Genomic DNA, 14,102 nt, shown 5'->3' on the forward strand with positions numbered 1-14,102 from the left:
ACTTGACAGGGTTCTTTCAGGATATAAAGAATACCAGTCTCTAATTTGTCAGATCTACAGCTTGGTGGTGTACACTTTCTCTAACTAACCAGCAGATGGCATCCACGAGTCACCTATTCCCCTCAAGTCAGTTCTCCCCAACTTTGTCTTTGTGGTGTATGGGAATCTGATTCTTGTGGGGTTCAATTGGTGCATTAAGTTTGGGTGTGTTGTTGGTGCTGTCTGCCCTGAATGTGGGGCATGTGTCTGCGTGGTTAGGAAGGCAGGGCAGCATTAATACTCAAACCTCCCAGGTGTTCCTGGAGATTTAAGGCTGTTGCAAGAGCCTAAGCTTTCATTTCAGTCTTGCCACAGATTGTCTCTGGCACTGACCCACAAGTTCTTGGTATTGGCGTAGGGTCCCTGGGATTTCTGAGCGAGCCCCCCTTCTCAGCCATACTATTCCAGGACCTCTGTCGTTTCAGAATGCAGACTCCCGGTTTCACCAAATGCATGGTCCCTGTTGATTTAGCAGAACTTGTCCAGCTGGTGCATAGCTGCAACTGGTGTTCGGATCACTTTCTGGCTTTTATCTAATATTTTTCACGGAGGTATTTTTTTGCCCTGTCTCACCTAGCCGCCATCTTAGGTTCTCTCTGGCCAATTTAAATTTGAATAATCTTGGGTCATGTTGGGTGGCCCAAAAATCTTAGAACCAAACTGTTGAAGTCTTTTATCTCTTACCTCCGATCCACAACTGATGGGAGCATAGGTGTGCCCCTGCTAGTCAGTCTGTTTTCTCATTCAGGGCAGCTGATGGGTTTTTACAACTAGATTCACAAGTAATCTTGAGCAAAAGGGCTTAGAGAGAACAGCCTGGAAACACATTTTTAACATGGAGTCCAGAGGCATGCATTGCAACAATTTTTTGAGATATATTTTATACAGAGTAAAATTCACAGATAACTAAAGGTACAATTCAATAAGATCTGTCGAATGTATATATCTGTAGAATCATCACCCAAATCAAAGCACAGAATATTTCCATCATCCTTGGAAGTTCTGTTACGATGTTTCCAGGGATACCCCTGCCCTCCAAAGGCTCCAACTGCTCTGATTTCTATCACTATAAGTTAGGGATTAGTTCTTGAACTTCATATAAACTGAATCATATGTCTTTTGTGTCTGAGGTCTTTTGAGCAGCATAATGTTTCTGAGATTCATACATGTTATTGTGTGTATAGGTAATTTGTTCCTTTTGATTGTATGACTAGAGAACAATTTGTATCGAGGCTCCTGTTGATGGACATGTAAGTTATATCTAGTTTATGAATTTAAAAGCTGCTAGGAACACTCTTACACAAGTATTTTTGTGGACATATACTTTCATTTCTTTTGGCAAAAACCTAAAAGTGTAATTTCTGAGTCATAGGATAAGTAGGTATATGTTTAAATTTATAAGAGTTACTAGCTCTTATAAAGAGCTCTTAAAAAGTTTTTGTTTTGTTTTGTTTTGTCTTTTTACCATTTTACTCTCATCAGCAACAACATATAACAGTTCAATTTCTCCAAAGCTTCGCTAACACTTGGTATCAACAGTCTTTTTTCTTTTCTGAAAACAAGTTTTCTTTGTACAGAAGTATAAATGCATTACATAACACTAAAACTGAAGAAAGAAATCTGAATGTTGCATCACGTGGCACTGGGTAGCTGTATTAGTAAGTTGCAAGCTTACTATGTAACTAATATATTATATATATATTACTATATGACTGATACATTAATTTGAAATTTTTTCCTGTCAAAGTCTAACAATGATAACAGTTGGTCTCACATTCTGCTGTTCCATGTTTGAACATAACATCTCTTGGGCATCTGGCCAAATAAGAACAAAGACCCTAGTGGCAAGTCAGATGGTTTTACTACCATCTCACTAGAGGGAGGACATTCTCTCTAAGTGCTGCTCACATGGTCAGACTGGAGACACCAGGAGAATCTTCCTTTTGCTTTGGAAGGGTCTTCTAGTAGTACAGCCGAGTGGTGGTTGCCTTACACCATCCTCTCCTCTCAGCTTCACCAAGTGCTGTTCAAGATAGTGGTATTGTCTTACACTCTGCAGAGGGAGGGCCTGGGGGCCGTTGGGCAGACAGAGTCATCTGTAGGATTTCAGGACTTGGCTAAAACCTCCCATTATTGCACTTCCCAAGCACCTACTGCTTTATAATATCATATCATATTTCAATGAGGGACTTCAAGACCACACAGCATGGCTTTACTCCCACAGTTTATTATAAGAATGAGTTACACTAGCCCATGTTAAAATGGTGGGCCCTAAAGTCTGGCAGAGATTCTATAGCTTATAATCAAAACAATCCTAATACTTACACATTGCTTCTTTATTACCTATTAGAATTGGGCCATGTGAAGTGTTTTTGTTCTTTAGAAAACAATGATAAATTACTATTTAGCAACCCAGTCTCTCCTTTGCCAATCTTTTTTTTTTTTATCTTCATTTTATTGAAATATATTCACATACCACGCAGTCATTCAAAACAAATCGTACTTTCGATTGTTTACAGTACCATTACATAGTTGTACATTCATCACCTAAATCAATCCCTGACACCTTCATTAGCACACACACAAAAATAACAAGAATAATAATTAGAGTGAAAAAGAGCAATTGAAGTAAAAAAGAACACTGGGTACCTTGTTTCCTTCCCCTATTTTTCTACTCATCCATCCATAAACTAGACAAAGTGGAGTGTGGTCCTTATGGCTTTCCCAATCCCCTTGTCACCCCTCATAAGCTACATTTTTATACAACTGTCTTCGAGATTCATGGGTTCTGGGTTGTAGTTTGATAGTTTCACGTATCCACCACCAGCTACCCCAATTCTTTAGAACCTAAAAAGGGTTGTCTAAAGTGTGCGTAAGAGTGCCCACCAGAGTGACCTCTCGGCTCCTTTTGGAATCTCTCTGCCACTGAAGCTTATTTCATTTCCTTTCACATCCCCCTTTTGGTCAAGAAGATGTTCTCCGTCCCACGATGCCGGGTCTACATTCCTCCCCAGGAGTCATATTCCACGTTGCCAGGGAGATTCACTCCCCTGGGTGTCTGATCCCACGTAGGGGGGAGGGCAGTGATTTCACCTTTCAAGTTGGCTTAGCCAGAGAGAGAGGGCCACATCTGAGCAACAAAGAGGCATTCAGGAGGAGGCTCTTAGGCACAACCATAGGGAGGCCTAGCCTCTCCTTTTCCTTTGCCAATCTTTTAAGAAAAAAGATAGAAAAAAAAAAAAAAGATAGAAAAAATTATATTTAGTATTTCTTCAAAATGAACAAAACGTTTTCCAAGATATTTATTAGGAAGCATCGTTAACTATTTTATATGAACATGAGGTTTTTCTGGCCTGAAATATTGCCTAACACATTGTTTGGTTTCAATAACAATGGTACATGAATTGTATTAAGGGTTAAGTTATATTAAAACTTTGTGACTTAGCAACTCATCCAGCAGCCTCCCAGACAAGAAACAGAAATCAAGTGGAAAAAGTCTCCCAAATGGTCAAAATGTGACAGTATGCACAAATTACAGCTGATATACTTTACTCTAGGAAAACTTTACTGTGCGACTATGCTGTGAACAAGTCTAACAAGTTGGGCAATCTAGTTTGGAAATCCAGATCAGACAGGAAGCTATAATTCTAGTAAAAGATACCAAAATAAAGGCAATTGCTTAACAGTAGCAAGGAGTTAAAACCTTAAGCCAAGGGGGAATGCATTAGTTTTCTATTTGTTGCTGCAACAAATTACCACAACTCAGTGGCTTAAAAACAATACAACTTTACCTTAAAGTTCTGTACCTTAGAAGTCCAAAACCGGTCTCACTGGACTAAAATCAAAGTGTTGGCAGGACTGCATTCCTTTCTGCAAATGCTAGGGGAGTATCCCTTTTGGCTTCTAGGCATCCAATGCTCCTTTTCTAGCTCTGACAGGCCACCCTCATTTCTTGGCAATGTCCTCCATCCTCAAAGCCAGCAATAGTAGGTTGAGTCCTTCCCACACAGCCTCACTGTGACCTCCCTCTTCTACTTTTAAGGACTCTTGTGATTAACTGGGCCCTCCCAGATAATCTAGGATAATCTTTCTATTTTAAGGTCAACTGATTAGCAAAAATTCCACAAACAACCTTAACTTCCCTTTGCCATGTAATATAACATATTCACCGGTTCTGGGGACTGGCACGTAGACAACTTAGGACACCTTATTTTGCCTGCCACAGGGGGTAAGCATGAAAACTAAAATGCAGACACGGGAAATGAAGTAATCACTCAAGCCATTTTGATAGGAACAACTATTTCACTGTACTGGAACAGTCCTGAGGCTGGGGAGTGGGGAAGTGCACATACTGAAGTGAATGATGCCCCTAAATCAAGAACAGGTTAAATGGGTTTAATGTTCTCTTGGTAAGAGGTTGGAAAGGATATAAAAAAACATTTAGAAAGGTTGTCACAGAAATATGGCTACATTTTTTCCCCAGAAAAAAATGGACCTCTTAAATGCAGGAAATTTCATTTACCTGAAAAATTATACATGGAGCCTGACTTCCTGGAAATGCTAGAATTTAACTTAACTGAGTGGTCCTCATTATCATTTATTTAACACTCACTCACTACCTAGTTAAAATGAGCTGGATAAGAAACTTAAATAAAGATACCTTTTTTGAAATTAAAATTTGCTTTAGAAATATTTAAGCATTTATTATAAAGTTTCACATTGTACATTTACTTATACAGAGAGGTCTAAGAACAATTCTTCCCTTTTTTTAGAAACAGTTCCATAGAAAATAGCTAAGGCATTAAACTGACTTTTTTAAGTGCATGGATGCTGTTAAAAATTCGTATTTATGGAATTTTAAACTTATGTATAGTACATAAAAATCAAGTAAACTTTTAAAATTTGGTAAGAAAACTAAAAAAGTAATTCTAATCTTAACATAGTGGTTCTTTAAAATGTTTAAATATTAGTTTTAGATGCTGAATATAGATAATGAGAAGTATCATCTTGGGAATAAATACTCTGTGATTCCACAGAAAGAAAATCATATAAAAATCAAAGTCTTAATTCTCAAATAAGTCTTCTTATATTAAAACTACAATGATGCACAGACAATACTCTAGAATGCATTATTCTACGTTCCAGTTCCCTGGCACTACCAGTACCAACAGGCTAAAAGGCCAGCAGCAGCGTGCCTGGAATCTTGACCTTGAAAACAAATGGCTACTGTGAAATGACATGGTTCCATATGAAAACAAAGATAACACAGGACTAAGTTCATGCATAAAAAAGACAATACAACCTATTTTGAGAACACTGTTCCTTCATCACAAAGGGTATACTGCATACGTAAGCCTCACAGACATGCACTTAAAGTAAGTCTTCATAGATCCAGAAATGTAACAGGAGACTAAGCTGGTGACTAACTCACTTTAAGGACTTCAAAATGACAATGCCAAAACCCAATTTGGTAGCATAACAGATGACAGTAACATACTACACTAATCAACTCTAATAAGCAGCTACAGAGCTCTCTTTCATGTGTTCATAATTCATTTTCATCCATTTCTGTGGGAAAAGTGTTTTGGACACAACAGGGTGAATAATCGCCATTCTCAGGTATGGGCTTCTGCAGTGGCCAGTTTTCTTGTGAGAGGGATCTTGGAGACAACATAAATTGAGTCTCAAAAAACTCCAGTGACTCTCCATCTTCCTTCTCTATCAGGAACTGATACTCACCAAATCTGACCATGCACTTGTATGGCAGATCCATTTTATTTAGGTAGCCCAGCTCCTTGTTGTCCACAATCAGACCGGTCTTCTTACTCATATTTTTAATTTCAAAAGAGAGAACTGAGCTATCAAACTGTTTGAATAGCTGCAAAGCAAATTGAACTCGGGAAACCTGTTTGTCTTGAAAGGTGTAACGACAAATGTTGGAATTTCGCCCAAATTTTACCACTTCACTGGAGGGGAGTTTCTCTCGGTTATAAAATCTTATGGATTGAAATATTCCACTTTGCAACTGTCCAGGATGGTAAACAGTCATCCGGAGACAAGTTAGTGTCTCTTCCGTGTCAGCATCTTCGAAATTGGACATGATGTGTCTTGGAATCTGACCCGCCTGCAACAATTAAATCACCAAGTTAGTTTACATCCATATTTCAAACAATGAGATCTTTGATCCTAATATTTTGATGAAAATATTCTGATAGGTGATTTATTTAGACTTTAAATTAAGATGATAACAATGCATAGAATACTTTCTATTAACTAGTAGATATGCAAAGTCTTATACCAAGCCTTATAAGAACTAGTGCATTACCTTTATTTTTTCATTTGTAGTGCGACTATAAGAACATATACTCTAGCAAAAAGGAATGATTGTTGAAGAGTAAAAGATATGATAAAGTGATTTGGGGGAAACAGAAAACTCAGTTCCTTTCTCATTTAAATAGAGGGACTTAGATCCAGAGAAAATATGGGAGTTGTACTTTAAAAAGAAAATCAGCAAATAAAAAAAACCCTTTGATTTGAAAGCCCTCATAGAATATGCAAGCAAAAAGGAAATCTACAGTTGATTAACTGTATTATAATTATACATGTTATGAATTTGATGTAGTTAAAGAAAGGCAAAAAGTTATAAATAAATAATTGTAACATTTATCCTTTATATCATCATATATTTATATTAGTTAAATGATCAAAATAGTAAATGTTTTAAGTGGTTATTTTATTATATAATTTTAAAATTTAGACATTAGACACTTTTACATATAAATTTCCAAGAGGTAAATTCTAAGTATCATGGTCTGTACTAGCACTGAGATTATTTTTGTCAATGGATCCTAATGACTGAATGGACACACTATCATTAACCAGAAGTAGCACAATCCCACTGCTGTTAACCACAAACTTCCAGGGGCAATGGCCCCACGATGCTTTCCACCCATACCTCACTACATATATCTTTAGTAATCAGCTGGGTATGTAAACTAATATAATAAGATAGGAGAATTAGTTACTAAAATTTTTATGATGTTATTTTAAGGCAGGGAACTGCCACTGTAAAACTAAATTTTTAAAAAAGAAATATGTGCACAAAATTAAAACATTCAAACAGTAAAAAAGAAGGATTTAAAACAAAAAGTATCTTCTTCCCACTGTTCTTTGTCTTCCTCCCCTAGGATCAATCACTGTAAAAGTTGCTTTTATCCTTACAGAAATTTCCTTTACATAATGAGCATAACTATGTGTGCCCTCAGAGACACATACACACACAGTTCTATGCCCAGAAAAAAATTTTTCTTTATGCAATTAGGAACAGACTGTACTTAGTTCTAGATTTTGCATTTTTCAATTAATAATACATGCTGGTGATTTTTTCTCTGTATCTAAACAAATAAATAAACCTCATTCTTTTATTCTTGCATAGAATTCCTTTAATCTATTGGAGTGATAAACTATACCAACAGATATAGTGTTGCTGAGTGTTCCCCGCATTCCTTAAGTGGCCCTCGCCTGCTTGTGGCCTCTAACCACACATACTGTGTTTGGGATTTTTGCATCAACCTTAAGTGATGCTGATTTCTAGTCATCTTTCTTTGCCTGTGCCATCTATACCAAGTGTTGGTATCACTATTATACTGGTTTTAAAAAAACTGAAAGCTTTCCTTCCCTTCCTATGATTTCTTGCTATTTACTTTTAAAATGCAATCTTCCACTTCTGGGGAAGATGACGGCGTAGGCAACTCCAGGATTCATTCCTCTTCCAGAACAGCCAGTGGACAGTTAGGAACTGTCTGAAACAACTGTTCTGGGGCTCTGAAGGTCAAGGGAGCACGGCACAGCATCCATAAGTATGGAAGAGGCTGAGAAACTGCAGTAAAGAACTATAACTCACTCTATGGTGGCTGCCGGTGTCCATCCCCCACTCTTGAGTGCATATTGAGACAAGATACAACAAAGCTACTAGAGCTATAAAAACAGTTCAGCAAAGTGGAGGGATACAAGTTCAACATGCAAAAATCAGTCATGTTTCTATACAATAGCAATAAGCAAGTTGGGGAGGACATAAAGAAAAAAATTCCATTTACAATAACAACTAAAGGAATGAAATATCTGGGAATAAATTTAACCACAGAAAACTACAAAACACTGCTAAAAGAAATCAAAGAAGACCTAAATAAATGGAAGGCTATTCCATGTTCATTTATTGGAAGACTAAATACAGTTAAGGTATCAGTTCTAACCAAATTGATTTATAGATTCAACGCCAATCTCAATAAAAATTTCAACACCCTTCTTTGTGGAAATGGAAAAACCAATTATCAAATTTTATTTTTAAGAGTAAGGGGACCTGAATAGCCAAAAACATATTGAAAAAGAAGAATCAAGTTGAAAGACTCAAACTTCCTGACTTTAAAACATATTATAAAGCAACAGTGGTCAAAACAGCATGTTACTGGCATAAAGATAGACATACTGACCAATGGAATAAAATTGAGAGTTCAGAAATAGACCCTCACACCTATGGCCAATTGCTTTTTGACAAGGCTGTCACATCTACTCAACTGGGACAGAATAGTCTCTTCAGCAAATGGTGCCGAGAGAACTGGATATCCATAAGCAAAGGAATGAAGGAGGACACCTCCCTCACACCTTATACAAGTGTTAGAAATGGATAAAAGATCTAAATATAAGAGCCAGAATTATAAAACTCCTAGAATGGGGGTAGAGAATGGGGAGCATGCTTAATTTGTGAGAATTTCTATTTAGGTTGGTTGTAAATGTTTGGAAATAATAGCGGTGACGGTAGCTCATTATTGTGAGTGCAATTAACAGCAATGAATTATGTTTGTGAATGTGGTTGAAAAGGGAAGTTTTGGGTCATGTGTGTTACTAGAAGGAAAGTCAGAACACAAAACATGGGACTCTATAACAGTGAATCCTGCTGTGGAAGATGGACTGTGGTTAATAGTACAAATATAAGAACGTTCCTTTAAGAATTAAGACAAATGTACAACACTATCACAAGATGTTAATACTAGGGTGGTATATAGAAAAAATACACTTAATGTAATCTATGGACTATAGTTAATAGTACTATTTTTTTTTTATTAAATTCAGTTTTATTGAAATACATTCACACACCATACAATCATCCATGGTATACAATCCACTAACAGTACTATTTTAATATTCTTTCAACAACTGTTAACAAAGGCATCACACTAATGTGAAGTCTCAACCACAGGGGTATATATGGGAATACTGTATTTTTTACATGACTTTTCTGTAAACCTACAACCTCTGTAATTAAAAATAATAATAATTTTTAAAATTTTGCTAAGTGAAAGAAACCAGACACAAAATACCACATACTGTATGATTCCATTTATATAAGATGTAAATATAAATAAATTTATAGAATTAAGCTAATGACTGCTAAGGGGTATGGGGTGGATCACTTTTTGGAGTGATGAAAATGTTCTAAAACTTATTGTGGTGATGAATGCACAACTCTGATTATACTAAAAGCCAGTGATTTATACTTTGGATGGATTGTCTGGTATATGAATAGATTTCAAAAAAACTGCTTTAAAAAATATATACTCTTTCCTTTGGCTTTGCAAAGCCATGCTGCTAAAAAATAAACGCTAAATTTATTTCAATTATTCAACAAGTGCCAAAACTAAATAATTTTTTTTCATTGATTTGAGAACACATCTTTAATTTTATATTTATTTTGGAAATAAGTTTTTTGGATATTATTACATTAAATTACCCAAGTAGACAACAGATGCCCAGCTATGAATAGAAAAAGTGACATGCACCCTCAATATCTTCAGTCAAAACTACTATGAAACCAAAGCCAGCAAGAATTCATACACAATGGGTAGAATTAGTTAATCCACCCAACGCTGTGATCTGAAGACACTTTAATTAGATAATAAAGTTTCTCATTATTCATAATAAGGTCTCTCATTATTCAAGAAGCAGACAACATAAAAGAGAATAATTATAACACGTCATGGGATGTTGTAATGAGCCATTAACAAGAAAAGAAGCTAAAACTGAAGAGCAAGAAACTGTCAGCAATCCCCAGCTCTATCTAGAACAGGCCACCATCATTAGAGTTCATTCTTGGACTCTGGACAATATAATTCCAAAAGGAGAACAAGATTAAAATCTAGGATGTATTCTGGATGTAAATAATCTTTTAACAACACTCAATCTTATTTTTGTATGCTTTGTGTAACCTATAAGCTTATAATTCTGTCTTTTGAATTAATCCACCATCAAGAAATGTTTGTCCCATATAAGCTCTTATGCCTGGTACCCATGGGAGATATATTATCCACTGTAAGGGAATACATTGGTATTCTGGTTTAAAAAATCATTGATTGAGTGTCTTGATGTGAATCAGTTCTCAGTGTCTGATGAACCTCTGATGAAACTACACTCCAGCAAATATTGAGATAGACTGTATTACTGTCAAAATATTTGCTGCCCCTCCCAACAGGTCTATCTGACAAGATCTGCCCTTTAGAAAGATAATACTTCCCATTCCAGTGAAAACCATCTTAATGAAAAGTGAATGGAAGTGTTGTGACCCACTTCCACGCAGATTTTTAAAAGTCACTGTAGAGTTCCACCATCTCTCTTTCTCTCTGCTACAACATTAGCCACACCCAAAAGGATCCACTCTGTCCACCTGGGTTCTAGAGGAAAAGACCAAAGCAAGACCCAAAAAGCACACATGATATGAGCAAGAAATAAACCTTTCTTGATATATAAGCAGAGATTTTGGGGATCATTTGTTACCATACCACAACATAGCCTAAGCTGACAAATACATCCTCCTGTCTCACGAGGTATGGAATGACAGCAGACGCTGACATATATAATAAAAGATATAACTTACTATGAGCCTTTCATGTGCCAGGCATAAGATGAAGCCCTTAAACATACTGTCTTACCTAATCTTCAAAACCCTGTGAATTGCCTCTTCACAGATGAGGGAGCTGAATCTCAGAGGATTTAAATAACTAGCCCAGATTAAAAAAAAAAAAAAAATACTGTCAAAATTTGGTTTCAAAGAGAGCTCCCCAACACACCCTCTCTTAACTTCTATAAACACTACCTCCCTGGTAATGTAATTCACAAACTACAGCAGTTAAGAGATAGAGAAGGGGGATAGAGAAGGGGACACCAGAACAAGCAAGACATGGATGTAGAATCAAACACTGGGGAAGAAAAGATGCCATTAGCACTGCCCTGTCATTGTCTAATCATAGGAGGAGTAATTTCACCAAATTACTGTGAAAATCAGTATTCCTTAAGCCTAGGTGATATGTTATCATGGACCCAGTACTCACCAGTAATTGGTCAGGTTGTTTGGGTACTCCAAAGTTGAATAAAGCAAAGTCTCTGTCCTATTTGTTAATTCCCAGAGACTCAAGATCCCTCTACAAAGTGACCTAAATCCCTGACATTTCAGGGTTGTCAGTAGAAAAGCAGAAAAACAAAAAAGAAAAACAAACAGAAAAACAGAAACTAACAAAAAAAAACTATAAGAACTTAAAATTGGTGAATTTCTTTTTTTTAAACTACTGGTGTGCAGGTGCTCACAAGCAACTTTTTGACATCTCTTACCCATAAGTTATCAAAGAAAGAGAAGCACTATAGTGGTAAGAGTGGTTACCTTTGTAAAACTGGGGGTTCAGGGTGTGGAGTGGGAAGGAAACTTACTTTTCACTACACACTCTTGCATCTTTAGATTTTATACCATGTGCACCTAATAGTTATTCAAAAATACTTAACAAACATTTTCTTTACAAAGGAATACAAACCACCTGGTTTTTATGGAGTTAGAGTTGGAGATTAGCTAGGTATCATCAAAGTGTTAAACTCTGTGATATCTAACACCAAAAAGTTGTAAAATACTGTCATTAAGTCTGACATACAGTAATATCTGTGTTAACACAGGAACTGCAATAAATAAATAAATACCAAAATGATAACAAGCTTTGCGGCCAGGAATGTTATCAATGATAGGAAAAAACAGAAGGCATGGATGCTGCTTTCTTGAGTGCCAGAAGAGTTGACCTAATAATATGTGCCAGACATCAGAAAGTATACACTTACTTGGGAGTCAGAGCTGGGAAGAGAAAGGTTAGATTTCATGGAAGGCTTCTTACTCCTCTCAAGGAAAAGACAAGTGGATGTATTTAGAGGTTGAGTGTGTGTGTAGCTGCACACACAAGCAGGCATCACTGGGTTGTGCCCTCCTCCCCCATGGGCCCCCCATAAGCCACACCTCCCAAGGGCCTACAAAACCAGGGAAGACACATACTCTGCTCCATGGCAGAAGCGTGTTCAGCTTACAACCAGTCATGAACAAAAAGACCACAGAGATATTTTTGCTATAAGGAGCCAGGTGTCCAAGCAGTTTAACAGAAAGTTTGGTGCCTTTCGGTGGTGATGCATGCCAGCAAGGTTTCTCTTGCTTTATGTGTTTGTTTTTAAAAACAAAGTTGACTGTAATAAAGGAGTTTTGTTCTGGATGATGTGTTAAGCAAAAGGTGCCCCTCTAAAATTCTGACTTTCATTCCCTCCCCCAAGCTTCCCCTATTGATATTTTTAAGAGAGAATATTTCTTTGGGTGGTGGCAAGTAAAAGTTTCCGTTTTTAACAAAGTCTCTTTCCCTGACAAACACCAAACACTGAGCTAACAGGAGGAGAAGAGAAACTTGGAAGCACAGCCAAAAATAAAGTTTTTCTCCTGCCCCTCCCCACTCCCCACTCCCACCCCGTTCAAAAGTCATCAAACAGCATTGTGACTCTGAAGACATATGTGAAACTCTACTATTAAGCAGAATTGTTCTGCAGAATCAATACTTACTAAAGTAGCGGGTCTTCCAAAAGAAGTCGTGAAAACCAAAAACACCAGAAGAAAAGCCCTCGAGAAGCGCAGTGGTTTTCAGAAACGGTCTTTTCTTTCTCCCACCATGCCTCTGATGGGCCTGTACCCAATCAAATGTGCACAGTCTCGCTTCTCCAAGGCTGCGGACATCCGCTGTGTGACCTCCAGAGGATCTGGGAAATTCTTTTCGATCTCGGGGAAAGTCCCGGAAAACAATGGATTATTATTTTTTCCCGACGAGCCAGACGAAAGCATTAAGGCAGGCTCCGGGCCAGGCGGATCTGGAAGAATCCCCTGCATAGGAAGTTGGCGCTCCTGGGAGGCCCCGGCCCTGCAGAAAGGTCTCGGCCTGCTGAGTGGGGGTCGGTGGGGATGGCCAGGGAGGTTCGCACGCAACTGCTCTGTGAGCTAACCTTTGTAAATGAATTTTTGCTTCTTTGTTTTCTGATAGAAAAAAACTTTGCAAAGAACAGAAAAGTTCAAAGAAAACACAGCCCCGTCTCCAATATTTCCTTTAAGCTCTCCCCCTCCCCAGCATTTATAAATATTCGTTTATATTATAAAGTTGGGATCATACTGTATCCATTTTTATAGCCTTTCTTTAGTATATCGTCGGCGTCTGTCTCTAAGGCAAGCCAGCAGGAGTAGTGAGTGATGCCTTTCTATACAATACTCCGGAAAACTCCTCGATAAAGCCCCCCCCCCCACCTTGGGTTGAGGAAAAGAAAAGAAGCAATCCTGATCCCCCACTCCCCGACCATCGCCGGGCGGGTACCTCGGGGCTTGTGAGTCCGTGCACTTCCTGAGCGGCTTCACTTTCTCGGCGTGGAACGGGGCTAATGGACGCGACCCGCCGGAGGATCGGAGTCACGGGGGCGGGGGACAGTCACCGCCCACCGCCCCGCGTCCACATCTGCCAGCCAAGGCGCCCGGTGGCTCTCGGCAGCTCCTCCCCCGGGACCGGGTGAGCGGGAGTGGAGAGGGGGAGGGCTTGGGGAACGGCCGGAGGCGCGGAGCGCAGAGCCTGCTGAGCGGGTTTGGGTCACGGGTAACGAGGATGAGACAAGGAGGCGCGGAGGGCTGAGGATCGCGGTGCCTTCTGCGTCCGATGCCACCTCTCACTCGCCTTCCGAGC

The 14,102-nt window shown here is 38.4% G+C and overlaps 1 protein-coding gene across 2 annotated transcripts; it reads right to left on the bottom strand.

The window, feature by feature from the left end:
- Window positions 1-3,280: 3,280 nt before the first annotated feature.
- Window positions 3,281-14,102, bottom strand: TIFA (TRAF interacting protein with forkhead associated domain). Of its 2 annotated transcripts, none has more exons than XM_037829039.1 (2): window positions 13,743-14,102; window positions 3,281-6,163 (listed from the first exon to the last, which is right to left on the bottom strand). In XM_037829039.1, the coding sequence occupies exon 2, from the start codon at window positions 6,137-6,139 to the stop codon at window positions 5,585-5,587; it is 555 nt and encodes a 184-aa protein (XP_037684967.1). In that variant the 5' UTR covers window positions 6,140-6,163; window positions 13,743-14,102; the 3' UTR covers window positions 3,281-5,584. The 2 variants fall into 2 exon arrangements, with proteins under 2 accessions (XP_037684967.1, XP_037684966.1); XM_037829038.1 differs by lacking the exon at window positions 13,743-14,102 and adding an exon at window positions 12,947-13,724.

The sequence above is a fragment of the Choloepus didactylus genome, chromosome 3 (assembly GCF_015220235.1).
Source record: "Choloepus didactylus isolate mChoDid1 chromosome 3, mChoDid1.pri, whole genome shotgun sequence".
Taxonomy (NCBI): Eukaryota; Metazoa; Chordata; class Mammalia; order Pilosa; family Megalonychidae; genus Choloepus; species Choloepus didactylus.